Raw genomic sequence first — 17865 nt, 5'->3', positions numbered from 1 at the left:
CTTTTTTATTGCCATTTTATCAGGACAGCATGAAATACACTTACATCAAACTGATCAACATACAACAAAATGTCCTTGCCGCATCAAACCCCAAACCTTAACCATCCCTTCCCAGGGAGGGAAAACAAAACAAAACAAAACATAACAGAAAAAACCAAACAAAAAAAACACACGGATGTATAATATTTTCTGATAATTAGCATTATGAGTGTCATGAATCTGGTCTGCACTCCTGTTCATTTACCACTAGAGGACACCACACATCACATGGACTGCATTTCCCATCAGCCATCTCACCAATCACACGCACACAGCTGTCACCAATCACTTATTGTTCTAATCACATGCACACCTGATCACACAGCATCACTAATCACACACACTATTTCAACCCTGGACATTCTCTCCCTCGTTGCAGAGTATTGTATGCATTGTCGCTGCCCTACAGAGCCCCGTTAGTTTTCCTTGCCTTTGTTGTTTTATCGTGTTTTCCCCTGCCTGGACTATCGCTGACGTTTTGGACTACCTCTCCTGTCTCGCCCCTTTGGATACTGTTCGCTGATCATTGACCCACGCTTGTCTCTGTTTACTCTTTGTCTCGCCCCTGTTATACCTGTTTGCCACTGTTTGACCCTGCCTGTTATGACCACGTCTCTGCTTAATAAAAGTCTGCAAATGGATCCGCACGCCTCTCGTCTCGTCAGCCCCGTAACAGAATACTCGGAGGCACAAGGATCCAGCGGCTTTTCATATGGACATTGGCCAGGTATGGACACTGCGAGACTGTTGTTAACCCTCGAGCAGGGCTTGCGATCACTCAAGGATTACATACAGGAGTATTTAGATTTAGCCTATTTTTCTGATCTGCCGGACTGTGTACTGATAGACTTTTTTTGCGAGTGCATTAACCAGCCGCTCAAATCGCGACTAATTCGCGAGGGTCCCCGTTTGTCTTTAAGTGATCTTATAGACTATGCTCTGTTATGTTGGCTCTTCATTTACTGTGAGTGTTGCGGAGGAGGAAAATAACACCGCGTTTGTGACTAAAATGGCAGCGACACCGGAGCCCGTTCACAAAATGGCAGCCACAACAACACTCCGTCATGTCATTGCTGCCAGTAAAGAGCTAAGTCCAGTCACAGTTGCTGTTAAAGAGCCCAGTCAAGCTACCGTTGATCGTCATGAGTCAGGCCAATTCACAGCTTCTCTTCACGAATCAAGCCAAGACACAGCTGATCTTCACAAGCTAAGTCAAGTCACCGTTGATCATCATGAATCAAGCCAGGTCAAAGCTGATCTTCACGAGTCAAGCCCAGTCAAAGCTGATCTTCACCAGTCGAGACAAGTCACCGCTGATCTTCAAGAACCAAGTCAAGTCACGGTTGATGTCAGTGAGTCACAGCAGCACGTCACAGCTGTCCGTCCAGAGTCACAGCAGCATGTCACAGCTGTCCGTCCAGAGTCACAGCAGCACGACACAGCTGCTCGTCCAGAGTCACTTCACGTCTCAGCTGATCTCCTAAAGTCAAGTCGCGTCACAGCTGCTCGTCCAGAGTCGCAGCACCACGACACAGCTGCTCGTCCAGAGTCACTTCACGTCTCAGCTGATCTCCTAAAGTCAAGTCGCGTCTCCGCTGCTCGTCCAGAGTCACAGCAACACGTCTCCGCTGACCTTCCAGAGTCGGGTCACGTCTCCGCTGACCTACCCAGATCATCAAGGTCAGTCCTTCATTATCCCAGTCTGATGTCTAGTCTGAGGGATGTACCGCTGGTGTCTACACGCGCAGCTGGTATCCCCAAACTCACTCACTCTAACCCTCCTGTTTCTGAACTGATTCCCCTGTCTGAAACGCTTCCCCTGATGGGGATCGCATTTTGGTGTGTTTGGGCTGCATACACCACCACAGAACTCCCAGAGGTGGCGGCGTCCACTATGATGTCTCTAGAGGTGGCGGCTGACGCTGCAGAACCTCCTGAGGTAGTGGCGCTCCCTGCCGTGTTCCCTGAAGTGATGGTGCCCGCTGCAGTTTCTCCAGAGGTGGCGGTACATGCTGCAGAACCTCCCGAAGCGGAGTTGCTCACTTCAGCTCCTCGTATGGTGGTGGCGCCCAGCAATGAACTCTCATTCTGTTGTGTTACGGTCGAAGAGACCATTACTGAACTCTCCCTGTGTCCTGTGTTTAACACTGTAGAACCTCCAGAGGTGGCGGCAACCGCCGCAGAACCTCCAGAGGTGTCCGCGGTATCAGTCAATGAACTCTCGTGCTGTCCTGTCACGGCTATGGAGGCCGTCAATGAACTCTCGTTCTGTCCTGTCACGGCTAGGGAGGCCGTCAACGAACTCTCGTTCTGTCCTGTCACGGCTATGAAGGCCGTCAATGAACTCTCGTTCTGTCCTGTCCCTGCTATGGAAACTAACCATGAACTTTCTGTGTTCCCTACCTTAGTCCTTGTGTCTGTGCATGTTCTGTCTCCTCCTTATGTCTCCATTCTCCCTAGGTCCCAGGCTCTGCTGTGGGTTCCTGATCCGTCGTGGGGGGCTCCCGCGCTATCTGCTCCACCATGGTGGTCTTCTGCTCCACCTGTTCGATCTGTGCCGCCGTGGTGGTCTGCTGTCTGGTTCTGGTGGGCTCAAGTCCCGTCTGGTCCGCCCTGGTGGGCTCAAGTCCCGTCCACTCTGCCCTGGCTTCCTGCTCTGCCAGCTCCACCTCGGTCCCAGATCACTCCACTTCCACAAGGACCTGGCCCTCCATCCCTCCCCCTGTTCCGCCTCCGCTCCACCTCCCTCCTGATTATAGACTGTGTGGAGCGTCTGGAAGCCGCTCTTTGGGGGGGGGCTCTGTCACGAATCTGGTCTGCACTCCCGTTCATTTACCATTAGAGGACACCACACATCACATGGACTACATTTCCCATCAGCCATCTCACCAATCACACGCACACAGCTGTCACCAATCACTCATTGCTCTAATCACATGCACACCTGATCACACACACTATTTCAACCCTGGACATTCTCTCCCTCGTTGCCGAGTATTGTATGCATTGTCGCTGCCCTACAGAGCCCCGTTAGTTTTCCTTGCCTTGCCTTTGTTTTATCGTGTTTTCCCCTGCCTGGACTATCGCTGACGTTTTGGACTACCTCTCCTGTCTCGCCCCTTTGGATACTGTTCGCTGATCATCGACCCACGCTTGTCTGTTTACTCTTTCTCGCCCCTGTTTGCCACTGTTTGACCCTGCCTGTTATGACCACGTCTCTGCCTAATAAAAGTCTGCAAATGGATCCGCACGCCTCTCGTCTCGTCAGCCCCGTAACAATGAGGTGTACTAAGAAAGGCATTTCTTAAGTATTATCTGTATCTGTATCAGCGGTACAAAGCAAGCCTTTAATGAAATTCAAGAAGGGATTCCAGGTGCTACTGAAGGTTTTAAGCTTAATTTCTCCAATTTAATGTAAAAAAATGTCTTGTATCCATATATTGGGAGTAGGGGAAGTGGCACACCTCCATTTAAGGAGAATGTTGCCTCTAGCTAATAGAGTAGTAAAAGCAACTACTTGAGCAATAGGACTAGAATAAGTGGTGTATGGTAGAACACCAAAAACAGCTGTCAATGGATTGGGACTCAGTTCAACATTAAGTGCTTTTCCCAGTGTGTCAAACATGTTGGACCAAAAGGTTATTAATCGAGGGCATGACCAGAACATGTGCACATGATCTGCTGGAGCTTGTTGACAACGGTTGCAAGCATCATTCTTGTCTGGAAAAAATTTAGATAATTGTGCATTTGTCAGGTGAGCTCTGTAAAGTACCTTGCATTGTATCAAACCATGCCTGGTGCAGATTGATGACAAGTGCACCCGATATAAGGTGTATGGCCACTGTTCATCTGAAATAGGAACAGAGAGGTCTTGTTCCCAAATCTCTTTGAAACACTTTGAAAGATCAGGTATCAAAGTATTAAGTTATAAATGACTGAGATAAGATGTTTAACATTAGGTTTAAGATCGAAAAAAACTGTCTAGTGCATATCCTGGGGGACAATTTGGGAAGTGAGGGAACAGTTTTTGCACAAAATGTCTTGTCTGAAAAAAACTAAATAGGTGATTATTGGGTAGGTTAAACCTGGCAGATAGGGAAGAAAAGGATGTAAACACACTCTCTTCATACAGGTCCTTAACTGAGTGTATACCATTACATGCCCATATACAGTCCAAACAAGATGGTGAGAAAGCATGGTTTTTCAAAATAGGCATATGTATAGACGTTCCATGTAATCCAAAACATTTTCTAAACTGAATCCAAATTCAGTAATTTTGGAAGTAATTTTGCTGATTACTAATGGAAGCTGAGAAGTGATAACAGAACGTAAATCATATTTAGTTGAAGTTTCGGCATGAACCCAGGGTGTGTAATCTTTGGGTAAGTGGGGGTTATTTATTGACTGATTGTGTGAACAAATTTGTAAAGATTCTCAATTTTTTTTTTTTTAAATGCATGCACTCACCTTTTCATTTAATCATTTTAGATTAACAGTAAGTTAAAAACCTTTTGCATTACACTTGCTTTAAATCTAACAAATGTAAATGTTTCTGAATAATGTTTAGTTGTATTTGTCAGTGCTGCAGTGCTCTTGTACAGTTGACACTTTTTTGTTACTGTATGGGTTACTGTATGTGTAATACGTTTATTGTTTCATGCAGTTACTAATTCTCACCATTCTGTGCTATATTAGAAAGTATTGGTTTACCACAGACTACATCACATCATGATTTTAGGCAATGTAATGCAGGCATGGGCTTCTGTGAACTAATCTCATTAAAGTAATTCTTAAAGTTGACCTTATTGACAAAATAAAATCAATATACATCTATGATAATGTCACGAATCCTGTCCGTGGTCTTTGGGCCACCTTTGGGCTGCGTACACCACCACAGAACTGCCTGAGATGGCAGCGTCCACGGGGATGTCTCCAGAGGTGACGGCTGATGCTGCAGAACCTCTTGGGGTAGTGACACTCACTGCTGTGTTCTCCGAGGTGATGGCACCCGCTGCAGCTTCTCTGAATCTGATTTGGAACTGTCTGTCTATCCAGCTTCAATACCTGAACTGTCTGCCAATCCAGTGTTAGTTAATGCATCCAATTGACCTATCGGTAAGCACCTCCCCTCGAACGCAGACTAGCCAATGGCAGTCGAGAATCAGTTCCATGGGGAGCAGAACTCGGACATCTTTAGGTTTCAGCGCCATAGAGAAACATTGGAAGATCTGAAGCTCGCATCGGTTTTATGGGGTTTATGCTTCAAAAATGGAAAAACGATGTGCCTGGGGTACTTGTAACACTGATTCAGGGTATCCTGAGAGGATGGGCAATATAATTTATTTTATTAAATTATGAATCCAAACAAAACAGAGCAAAATGTCCCTAAGTATTCACCCCAATACAAATGAAGACAAAAATGTTAATTTTCTGGTTGTCATACACTCATTAAGTTACAGTTTTCATCTGCTCAAGCAGAACGTTAATGTTATCTTGTGCTTTAGCAAGGTATCTCTGGCTAAAACTAGCTAACGTTAAAGTTAGTGAGTCCATGCTGATGTACAAACCTAAATAGCATACTGTTCTCGCGTCTTGTACAGTGTAGGTCAAAAACACACAAACGTAGGTCTACATTTAAGTGCCTCTCCATATTAAACTGGTTAAATGTACATTCATTTAATCGTACCCTGCGATACATGAACAGTGTTGATCCTGCATGTTGTCATCCGCGATCGTGATGACCAACTGTAATATGAGACTTCTCCCGCTTACATTATGATCTGTAAACCCTCGCTTCGAGTTACCCACCGTATTTATTTTTAAATATTTCATAAATCCCTCCATGGAATATTTAATTCCCATTTGGTGGCCTTCTGTGTCCAAAATTGTGCAAAAACATTGTGGGACAAGGTTTTCACACTGCAGCTGTCATTGTAAGACAGTGAGCAACTCCGTTTGTTTGTCCGAGGGAGCAACAGTAACTAAGGGGGGCGGGGCTTTTGTCAATTGTGAATTGTCTGTTGGTTTAAATTCTGCAGTTTTGAATTGTCTGTTTGTCCAGTCTCAACTAATGAGCCTGATTCTGAATCATCTGCCTGTTTAATGTCACTTACTGAAATGTCTACCAGTCCAGTTTCAGTCAATGCAATTTGTTTTGATCTGTCTGCTGCCAAGGGTGTCTAATTCTGAACCACCTGTATTACCAGTCTAAGTCCATGGATCTAATTCTGAATTCTCTGTATGTCCTGTTTCAGTCCATGAGTCTGATTGTGAACTGTCCAGCCACTCTCAAGGAAACCCACATTGAGTTCGCAGCCTTGTCTATCACAACCCAAAAACCCGCCTTTGAACCATTAAACCAGCCTGTCATGAGCCCAGAAACTACAAATACACTTCATGTCTGTTCCATTAACCCTGTCACTGCCATAGAGACTATTCATGAACTGTCTTGTTCTGTTTTCCCAAATGTGTCTGGTGAACCGTCTACTTTGCCAGTCCCAGTCAGTAAGCCTGTTTATGAACTCTCTGCATGCTCAGTTTCAGTCAATGAGCCAGATATTGAATGGTCAGCCTGTCAAGTTTCAGTCAGTGAGCCTGCTTATGAACTGTCTGCCCATTCTGTTGTCACCAGGGAAACTACTGATGAACTTTTTGTGTTCCCTGCCTCGGTCCATGAGGCCGTATATGCACTGTTTGTCTCTTGTGTCTCACTTCTCCCTAGGTCCCAGTCTCTGCCATGGGTCCCTGATTCGTCTGGTCTGCCGTGGTCGTCTTCGGTCTCACTTTTGTGGTCATCCGTCTTGTCTGCCCTACTCTGGTGGGCTTCTGCCCTGCTCTGGTGGTCTTCTGCTCGGCCGTGGAGGTCTCCCACTCCGTCTGCTCCGCCCTGGTGGGCTCTTGCTATGTCTGCTCCACCCTGGTGGGGTCCTGCTCTGTCTGCTCCTCTTTGTTGGGCTTGTGCTCTGCTGTGGGGATCTTCAGACCTGCCCGCTCTGCTGTGGTGGTCCTCAACACCACTAGTACTGCCGGCTCCATCCTGGTTCCCTGCTCTGCCGGTCCTGCCTCAGTCCCAAGGTCCTACAGCTCCACATGGACCTGGCCCTCCATCCCTCCCTCTGTTCTGCCTCTGCTGCACCACCCTCCTGGATTATAGACTGTTTGGAGCATCTGGAAGGGGCTCAAGTGATAGCTGCTTTACGGAGCCCTTTCCCTGTCTTTTCTAGTTCCTAGTCTTAGTCTAGTCTCGTTGTGTTCCCTGATTTCCTAGTTTCTGATTCTTGCCCGCGTATCTTGGATTAACCCTTTGCTTGCTGTTTCGAACTGTGTTTGCTCCTCGCCTGGACTTTTTCAAGCCCGTTTAGGATTGCTCTTTTGTCTTGCCTGTGCCATACCCGTTTGCTGTTGTTCAACCCTGCCTGTGTTTTTGACTATGTTTACTGATAAAAGTTTGCACATGGATCCACACGCCTCTCGTCTCATCAGCTCCAGTACAGATAAACAGTAACATAAAGCCACATAGTACTCAGCACAAAGCCATACAACTGCTTTTGCATATTGACTATATTAATAACACAATGATATACCAGACATTATTTACATGATAAAAATGCAGGATATAGCAATCATGATATATTTACACTGTTAAAAATATAATACACCTAGCTTTAACCAATTACATGCAGTGTGGATTTATATGTAGTTTTAGCTTTGGTCAGATTTTTGTCTTCATAAAAATAATTTTACCTCAGCTTTGTTTTAAGGCGACAAGAACATTAAATGTTAAAGATAATATTAAAAAACAAATGTCACGCATATGTTTTCCATATTTAGTCTGAATGGTTCTGAGCGTGGTGTGTCAGTATCAGTAGCAGTTCTATTAGAGCACTGTTAGATATGTTACAGTTTCAAACGTTCCAACACAATCTCATGGCAGTTACATTTGGCAAATTTGGTGGTTAATTCGTATAAATTTGTACTGCTTGATTTGTATGTTTTCAGCAACAGTAGCTGTTTGAACTGATGGTAGAAAAGCACTACGAAGTTTACCAAAGATTTTAGTGTAAGAATTAGGGATGTGTGGGTCTAGTCGACTAAACGGTACAGCTCCTGCTAGTCAACACTGAAAACAATAGTCTATTATACGAGAGAAAAAACAAAGAAACATGATTTATCATTCAAATTACCATCGTTTTAATGTTACATTTAAAACATATTAAATATGTTAAAATAAAACTTTTGAAAAAGAATACATATCAAAATATTTAAATATACTGTATATAAATATTTAAAAAATTAAAATGTATCTGGGCGGAAACTACATTTTTACCTCAGACATCGCATGTGTTTTTTTCATGTCAGTTGCGGCGAGCTTGAAATGACCACGCGAAGAACCAGCAATTTGTGGGATTATTTTGAATTAGAAGGAAATGGAAAAGTTTTGTGTAAACTGTGTAATGTCAAATTGGCTTACAATAACTCTACTGGAGCGATGCGTAATCATATTCAATACAGGCACGTATGCGTTAGCTTGGAGGCTAGCCAAAACCAGAAAATTACAATCATACCATACACTAAAACCCATCTGCACCGTCTATTCCTCTAAATGAAGTTTTTTGTCTTTTGCCATTTTTGGGGGGTTTTTAGCTTTTAGACTAGTCGGATACAAAACTTCAGTTTAATCGACAGTCAAATTAGTTGTTGCACACGTCCCTAGTAAGAATATTTATGTTATGTACTGGAGCATGATTTGTTTTTGGCACAAACATGTGATCTATGACGTCCACAGCTTCATGTGGCTGCTTGGATATCGGGTTCAAAGAAGCGACCCCAGCCCGATTTCCCTTAGTCTAATAATACAGTATGTCATATGTTGTTAGTGGTTTTTTAAAATATCATCAGGGGTGTCCAGTTGTAACGGGGCTGACAAGACGTGAGACGTGCGGATCCATGTGCAAGCTTTATTTCAAAGACAGACGAGGTAATAACAGGCAGGGTCAAATAATGGCAAACAGGTATATAGAGGGCAAGGCAAGAGAAGTATCCAAAACAGGCGTGTTCGATCGTGGGCTAACAATATCCAGAGGGCAAAGACAAAAGAGGTAATCAGTAAACAAAGCAATGGTCCGGGCTGGGGCAAACAGTATCCAAATGGCAGGGCAAGGGTTAATCCAGGGAACACGGGCTAGAATTAGAACACAGGAAAACAGGCAAGGCAAGACTAGGAAAACTAACAAGGGCTCTGTAGAGTAGCTAAAGCCATGGGAGCGATAAGCGCATACAATACTCGGCAGGAAGGAAGAGGAAGTCCAGGGTTTACAGTATATAAGGCATGTAATCAGTGTGTGCATAGGATCAGGTGTGCGTGTGATTAGTGCAATCAGCTGTGTGTGTCATCAGTGCAATGGGTGATGGGAAATGCAGTCCAGTGTGATGTATGGTGTGAGAGTCAATGTGGTAAGTGAGTGACCTCTGGTGGTGAGTGAATGGAAGTTCGTAGACCGGATTCATGACACCAGTCCTGCTCCTGGAGGTTCCACTGTCCTGCAGAGTTTAGCTCCAACCCCAATTAAACACATCTTTCCTGGCAGTGTGACAGACGTTGGCCCTCGAAACATTTTGGTTACATTTGTAACCTTTGTTCTCTGAATAGGGTAACAAGACGCTGCGTAGCCATCGCTATGGGAACAATATACAATTACACCTTAACATACCTGAAGATAGCTGGAGAGTAGGGAAAGAGACTGCTCATGCAGATAAAACCTGAGATCTGGGAGTCGATTCTTTTAAGAGAAGACAGAGCCACCAAAAGTATCATCTTTAGTGCTTGTTTAGAGGGCACAAACCCCCATCTTTCTTTGGAATTAGAAAATAACGGGAGTAATAGCCCCTCTGAGTTTCCCCCACTGGAACACGCCTTATAGCTCTTTTCTCCAAGAGGGAGGATATTTCTGCTTCCAGCACCAGAGCCGAATCCCCTGTTGCTACAGATGCTATAACCCCGTTGAAAGGAGGGGATTTTACAGTGAACTGAAGCCTGTAACCCTTGGTTACTGTCGTGAGGACCCACGGATGTGCAGAACACTCTCTCCAAGTCTCCTGATGAAGACCCAGAGGGTTCTGTTGAACCGATTCCATAGATGGAGTGCTGGTGCCATCTAGTGGACAGAGAAAAAAAACCGTCCAGGATCTGTGTGGCCCAGAGACTGATTTATCTCTTGGCTCTTTGATATTATTATATTTTTGTCTCCCTGCGCCCTCGGCATTGAGCCTGGATGCGACAGAGGATTTTTTATTTGTTGTGAACCCAGGGGCTGAAGTGCTTTGTAACAATACACTTGGGAACTTGTGCTTGGACTCGTCAGACCACATTCTTTTGGTGGCTGTGTTCTCAGCACTCGAACTTGCGGAATTGCTGTCAGCAATCCACGGAACTGTGTGTGTTGAGGGAAAGCTGAACTGTCCTGAACACACCCTAGGTGCTGCCTGTCCCTCCCATGCGGAGATTGCGTCCTAGGCAGAGGCGGACAGTGGTGAAGTATTTTTACTTTACTCAAGTAAATTTAAAAAGTATCTGTAGTTTATCAGAGTGTTTTTCTTTGGAAAACTTTACTTCACTACATTCAAAAGCATACTGTCATACTTTTTACTGCACTACATTTCATAAATAAAAGTTGTTGTTTGTTTTACCTTTAATAAGTAAGAACATTAAAAATTTAGTTATTTCTTGTACTCAAGTAAATCTTTGAATTTTACTTGAGTAAAAGTAAGAAAGTAATAGATTTCTAATGTAATTACAGTGGGGCAAAAAAGTATTTAGTAAGCCACCAATTGTGCAAGTTCTCCCACTTAAAAAGATGAGAGAGGCCTGCAATTTTCATCATAGGTATACCTCAACTATGAGAGACAAAATGAGAAAAAAAAATCCAGAAAATCACATTGTAGGATTTTTAAAAAATTTATTTGTAAATTATGGTGGAAAATAAGTATTTGGTCAATAACAAAATTTCATCTCAATACTTTGTTATATACCCTTTGTTGGCAATGACAGAGGTCAAACGTTTTCTGTAAGTCTTCACAAGGTTTTCACACACTGTTGCTGGTATTTTGGCCCATTCCTCCATGCAGATCTCCTCTAGAGCAGTAATGTTTTGGGGCTGTCGCTGGTCAACACGCACTTTCAACTCCCTCCAAAGATTTTCGATGGGGTTGAGATCTGGAGACTGGCTAGACCACTCCAGGACCTTGAAATGCTTCTTACGAAGCCACTCCTTCGTTGACCGGGCGGTGTGTTTGGGATCATTGTCATGCTGAAAGACCCAGCCACGTTTCATCTTCAATGCCCTTGCTGATGGAAGGAGGTTTTCACTCAAAATCTCACGATACATGGCCCCATTCATTCTTTCGTTTACGGATCAGTCGTCCTGGTCCCTTTGCAGAAAAACAGCCCCAAAGCATGATGTTTCCACCCCATGCTTCACAGTAGGTATGGTGTTCTTTGGATGCAACTCAGCATTCTTTCTCCTCCAAACACGACAAGTTGAGTTTTTACCAAAAGTTCTATTTTGGTTTCATCTGACCATATGACATTCTCCCAATCCTCTTCTGGATCATCCAAATGCTCTCTAGCAAACTTGTACTGGCTTAAGCATGTACTGGCTTAAGCAGGGGGGCACGTCTGGCACTGCAGGATTTGAGGCCTTTGTTACTTTGGTCCCAGCTCTCTGCAGGTCATTCACTAGTCCCCCAGTGTGGTTCTGGGATTTTTGCTCACAGTTCTTGTGATCATTTTGACCCCACGGGGTGAGATCTTGCGTGGAGCCCCAGATCGAGGGAGATTATCAGTGGTCTTGTATGTCTTCCATTTTCTAATAATTGCTCCCACAGTTGATTTCTTCACACCAAGCTGCTTACCTATTGCAGATTCAGTCTTCCCAGCCTGGTGCAGGTCTACAATTTTGTTTCTGGTGTCCTTTGACAGCTCTTTGGTCTTGGCCATGGTGGAGTTTGGAGTTGGACTGTTTGAGGTTGTGGACAGGTGTCTTTTATACTGATAACAAGTTCAAACAGATGCCATTAATACAGGTAACGAGTGGAGGACAGAGGAGCCTCTTAAAGAAGTTGTTACAGGTCTGTGAGAGCCAGAAATCTTGCTTGTTTGTAGGTGACCAAATACTTATTTTACCAAGGAATTTACCAATTAATTCTTTAAAAATCCTACAATGTGATTTTCTGGATTCTTTTTCTCATTTTGTCTCTCATAGTTGAGGTATACCTATGATGAAAATTACAGGCCTCTCTCATCTTTTTAAGTGGGAGAACTTGCACAATTGGTGGCTGACTAAATACTTTTTTGCCCCACTGTAAGTATTAAATTATATTTAATATGAAATGTAGTGCAATAAAAAGTACAATATTATGCTTTGGAATGTTGTGAAGTAAAGTTTTCTAAATGAAAAACACTCTGACAACACTTGAAAAGTACTTTTACAGCAGAGTAAAAATACTTCACTACTGAAAGGTCCTCTGGTCCTAGGTATCCCTCTTGTTTTTGTTGGAAGGGTTAGCGGACCTGGACATTGCAGTCACAGCCATGAATGACTGCTTTCCCCATGGCTTAGCGTTCGGAGCAGTGGGGGGACGAGTCACCTGCTCTGTGCTCTGGGGTTTATCAGTTCTGGACACATTCAAAAACCTCTGTGTAGGAGGAACAGGCCACAGAGGAACTGGAGGACAGGATGCTCTTTTACGGGCAGACAGATGTGAAACGCCTCTCCTTCCTTCTTCTGGAGGTCACACCTCTGTCTCAATGCTGCAACAGCCGGGCTGAACAGCCCACTCGAATCTAGCGGAGTAAAATCCAATTTCTCCCTGTCACCAATGCTCAAGAGATTTAGCCACAGCGACCTCTCACCTGCGAGGGCCATGGTACAGCCGCAGCTTTGCACCTGCAAGTCGCAGATCTTCTCCCAGACCACCAGGTTTGGATTACCGGCATCCAGCTGTGTGCCCACCTCCTCTAGTAATTCAGCTTGGTAGGCCATCAACAGTGAAGTGACGTTAAGTGCCCTCACTGCTAGTGCCAAAGACTTATACATTTTCGGTTACACTTTATTTTGATAGTCCACTTTAGATATTCTACTAACTATAAGTAACTTTGTAACTACATGTCAACTACATGTCAACTAATTCTCATTAATTTGCAGCTACATGTCTACTAACTCTCAGAGTAGACTGTTAGGTTAGGTTTAGGGTTATGAACTGTTATACTTGCAAAGTTTCTCATACTCAGTATGTAGTATGTTGTGGACCCATCAAAATAAAGTGTTAGAAAATATTAAGCAGATAGTCTACTAATACTCTAATGACTGCTAGTTGACATGTAGTTGCAAAGTTACTTGTTGTTAGTAGAATGTCTAAAGTGGACTATCAAAATAAAGTGTTACCATTTTCTGGTAAAAAAAAGCCCAAGCCCCTCCATTTCACTCACATCGAGAGACGAGTAACCCTTGATGGGCACGCGATGAGAAAAGGGTTTATCCTGTGAACATTTCATCTCTGCAATGCACGCCGGCAAAGCGGGAAGCAGTTGCTTCGCCTGGGGAAGGCGGGAAGGGAGCCTTTTCCCGTCATAGATATCCTGTTTAACTCCTGGATCCCCAGGAGTAACAGGCCAAGCGATGCCAATACACACAGCTAATAACAGTGAAGCAAAGAAGCTCAGCAACGAGCAGAGAATCCACAACAGATTCTTTCTTTTGACTGTACTGCGTTTGTCAACATCAACCTTGACGGTACGTTTACGAACTGAGAGCAGCACAGCCTAGGTGCTGAAGGAAAGTCTTCACGGGGAAGAGAACAGAGAAAGCTTCGGGGATCACAGTTGTATATAAAGGGAGGGGGTGGGCTCCTTGTCAAGAGCTCTGATTGGTGCTTCCATAGTCTATCACGCCTGGGACATTTCCCATAGTGAGATACCAAGCGATTGTTTGAAAGAGAACTCCAATATTGGAGATACAGTCCTATGAATTGGGTCTAGGTTGCACAGCTTGCACCAAGAAGTGAAACCCTTTAAATTAAGGGTGTATAGGCACCTCGTAGTAGGGGCCCTGGAGCTCAAGATAGTTTCGGTAATCTCAGCTGAGAGACCAGAACACATCAATGCACTCTGCTCAGGGGACACACCCACAGCCTCCATAAGTCCAGGCGAGGGTGCCAAATCATACCCTCGGCCTGAGTTAATAGGTTGGGCCTGAGAGGAACCTCCCAAGGAGGGCTGACGAAGGAGCAACAGACTGATCAAGTCGAAGAACGCTGCTGCCATAAGACCCATCAGTCTGTGACATAAGCCTACATTGACTAAACGACCACATTAGAGGACTACCCACATTAATCACATGATTATACAGCTCATTCGGGCCCAGACCAACTTTTGTATCCTTTGGGCCCATACAGGTTTTGTGTAGGAAGCCCTGTAATGCAACTAGGAGAATACAAACAATATTGACTGGCCATTCTTTAGCCACTCAATTGAACTGGAATGGCTCAAACCAAACGAGACCTTTTCAGAACCTGTTGTTTCATATAGGCCAGGGATCCTCAAATATGGCTCACGAGATTAATTTTCGAGTTTAGTTCTATTCTTAATCAAACACACCTGAGCATGTCTTCAGGATCTTTAGAAAATCACAGGTGGGTGAGTTTGATCAAAGTTGGAGCTAAATTCTGTAGAAAAGTGGATCTCATGAGCCATATTTGAGATGTAACAGACATGAGCTTGTTAATAAGAATTTTGTAGGCAGTTTTCTTCCTTACCATTAGGGGTACTAGGGTGTTTTAGGTTTCCTTAAGTAAAGCGATGTGGTAGAGGGAGTTAGCAATAGCAAGCAGCAGTAGTCATCATGGCTCACCTGCTAAACACATTGTACTGGTTAGGAAATGTATAATTTCAAGCCCAGTCTAAAAGCCAAAGTATACTTTGGCCATTCGCGTCCGTGCACCGTCCGCATTACGTAATTTTCGTCATCAGAAGGGCTCGCGAACAGCTGTGCACCCTGTCCGTGTGCAGGCAAGGTCAGGTATTAAGAAAAATGCACTTAATTTATTCCCCCCAGTTAAAACAGTTAAAAGACTGTTAACCTTCATCTCCGTGCCTGTTCTCCAATGCAGTATCGTGACAGAATACCTGACCAAACAAAGAAATATTCTCCGGCTTCACCTCATCCCTCCATCCTTCTGGCTCCATGGGCTCCTCCCTCCCTCCAGCTCCACCTTGGTCCTCTGTCGCTCTGGCTCCACTGCAGCCTTCCGGATCCACACCTGCGCCCCGGTCACCCTGGCTCCTACCTCCATCATCGCCGCCCTGGTTGTCTGCCTGCCAGACTTTCTGCCAGCCCTTCGCCATCCCTTGTCGCCATCCCGTGTCGCCATCCCTCGGCTGTCTTTCTTCTCTGCAGCTCGAGGTCGCACCTTCCGGGAGAGGGGGTGATCTGTCACAATATCAATTTGTTTTGACTTTGGTTGCCTCTCTAGTATTGTTCTTTGACCTAGTTTCTGTTTCCCCTTTGATTATGTTAGTTCACCTATGTCTTGTGAAAGAAATTTACATCTCTGTCCTTTCAGTTTGAGTTTGTCGGTTATTATTGTTGGATACATTTGCTTTGCTGTTTTGAACTTTTTCTGGATTTTATATGTTCGTTTCCCTGTGGATATACTAAAGACTGTGGTATTAGATTTCCTCTGTGTCGCGCTCTTGATCTAAGCAAAGCACCCTGTGACAATTTACCCATTACCATAATAAATTCTGATAACATACAATAGGCTACCTTCAATTCACCCATAATTAACATGGTACCATTAGCTTGATGGCTAACAGTGATTCTCTGTGTACAGTAGCACTCTGAATTTTCCAAGCTTGAGGATAAAGGGGCAGGAGTATCTATGCAGGTCTATAGAGAGAGTCCTAAACTCAAGAGTAATCTAACTATAAATTTGTCTGATGGCTGGTAAATTAATGAGATGGTTCCAGTTTGGAGAAGGTAGAGTATAGACCATGTGTTCCTTCTGATTCTTTCTAATGATTTTTCTGAAAGATTATTTTATTATTAGTTCAATAAGATTATATAAAATAACATTCAAACATGTTTGTCCATAAAAGCACTGTGACTGGTAATTAAATAATTACTTGAATATTCTTTGCTATTGAACGCTTTTCTGTAATGTCTTTTAATCACAGGTGATATAAAATATCAGACAACAGGTATCATGAGCTCCATACACTCAAACTCCTCTGCAAAAGTGGCCTTTGTTCGTCCTGCAACATTTTTCATCAATGGCTTTTTTAATATCCCACAGGCAAAATACTACTATGTGTTCCTGTCTTTAGTGTATGTTGTGACTGTTTTAGGGAATTCATTTATCATGTGTATTATATATTTGGCCCACAGACTCCACACAGCCAAATACATTGCTGTTTTTCATTTGGCCCTTTCTGATCTGTGTGGAAGCTCAGCTTTAATTCCAAAAGTCATTGACACATTTTTATTTGAGCACCAGGACATTTCATATGAAGCATGCTTGATATATATGTTTTTTGTATATCATTTCATGAATCTGCAGTCTTTAACAATACTTGTCTTGGCTTATGATAGACTGGTTGCTATTTGTTTTCCTCTACGGTATCATGCCATTGTAACCAAACCAGCCATGTTTCTGATCATAGGGGTGATATGGATTTTTTCTGTGACATTTTTTTCTGTACTTGTAAGTTCTGTGAATAGACTTTGTTTTTGTGGATCTAATGTGCTCGATAGTTATTTTTGTGATTATGGCCCTATCTATAGAATAGCTTGTAATGATAATTCTCTAAATATTTTGTTGGGTAAAATTTGCTATAGTCTTCTGATTTTTACGCCACTGATTTTGATCTTCATTTCATATTTCTGCATTGCTCTGGTTTTGTTTAAGATTCCCCATGGTGTTGACCGTATCAAGGCCATAAAAACCTGTACGTCACATCTCATGTTGGTGGCAATTTTTTATATCCCGATTTTGAGCAATAATATTGCATCGATAATAACACCTTTGCATCCAAACGCCCGGATAATTAACAATTCCCTGACGCAGACAATACCACCTATGCTGAATCCCATTATATACACTCTAAAGACAGAGGAGGTCATGCAATCAATAAAAGAACTGTACAAACGCAGCAAGGTGAACGCAACCACAGAAAGAAGAGTAAAATGCAGCAGGAGAATTTAAAAAATAAAAAGTATAGCTTTAATCTCACTGTTTATCAGCTGTGATCAAGTTTGATTTTGTCTGTACTTGTAAGAGAAATTGTGTTGTAAACAGGCCAAAACTTTTAAAACCTTTGGTCCGAAACCTAGTAGAGCTGATTTGTGATTAAGAATAACAATTTCAGTGAAGATTCTAAATATAAATTTTGAATTCAGTGTTCACCTTTCCATTGTAATATTTTAGGTTAACAGCAAATCAAAAGAAAAGAAAAAACAACAACATTTGAATTACATTTGCTTTCAATATAACATCTTTTATAAATGCTTTTCTGAATAATGATTAGCTGTATTTGTGAGAGAACTGCACAGCTATTGAATAGTGAACACTGTTTTTTGTTCTTATATGTATTGTGAATGTATATATATCTTTATTATTTTGTGCAGTCAATAATTCTCACCATTCTGTGCTAAAGGTCACATAGGTGTTTTATGATGATCACAGACCATGTAAGCATGTGCCACAGTGAACTAAATTAATTAAAAATAATGATTAAATTATGCCTCGTTAATTTAACAAAATTAATGCAAT

General features: G+C 43.1%; 1 protein-coding gene across 1 annotated transcript; it reads left to right on the top strand.

The window, feature by feature from the left end:
* Positions 1–16299: 16299 nt before the first annotated feature.
* On the top strand, positions 16300–17298 carry LOC131547714 (olfactory receptor 1M1-like). Its single transcript, XM_058788326.1, has one exon. It carries the CDS (start codon positions 16300–16302, stop codon positions 17296–17298), a length of 999 nt encoding a protein of 332 aa, XP_058644309.1.
* The last annotated feature ends 567 nt before the right edge of the window (positions 17299–17865 follow it).

Source organism: Onychostoma macrolepis, chromosome 10 (genome assembly GCF_012432095.1).
Source record: "Onychostoma macrolepis isolate SWU-2019 chromosome 10, ASM1243209v1, whole genome shotgun sequence".
Taxonomy (NCBI): Eukaryota; Metazoa; Chordata; class Actinopteri; order Cypriniformes; family Cyprinidae; genus Onychostoma; species Onychostoma macrolepis.
The sequence above is the reverse complement of the archived record's forward strand: the minus strand, read 5'-3'. Positions and strand labels throughout refer to the sequence as shown.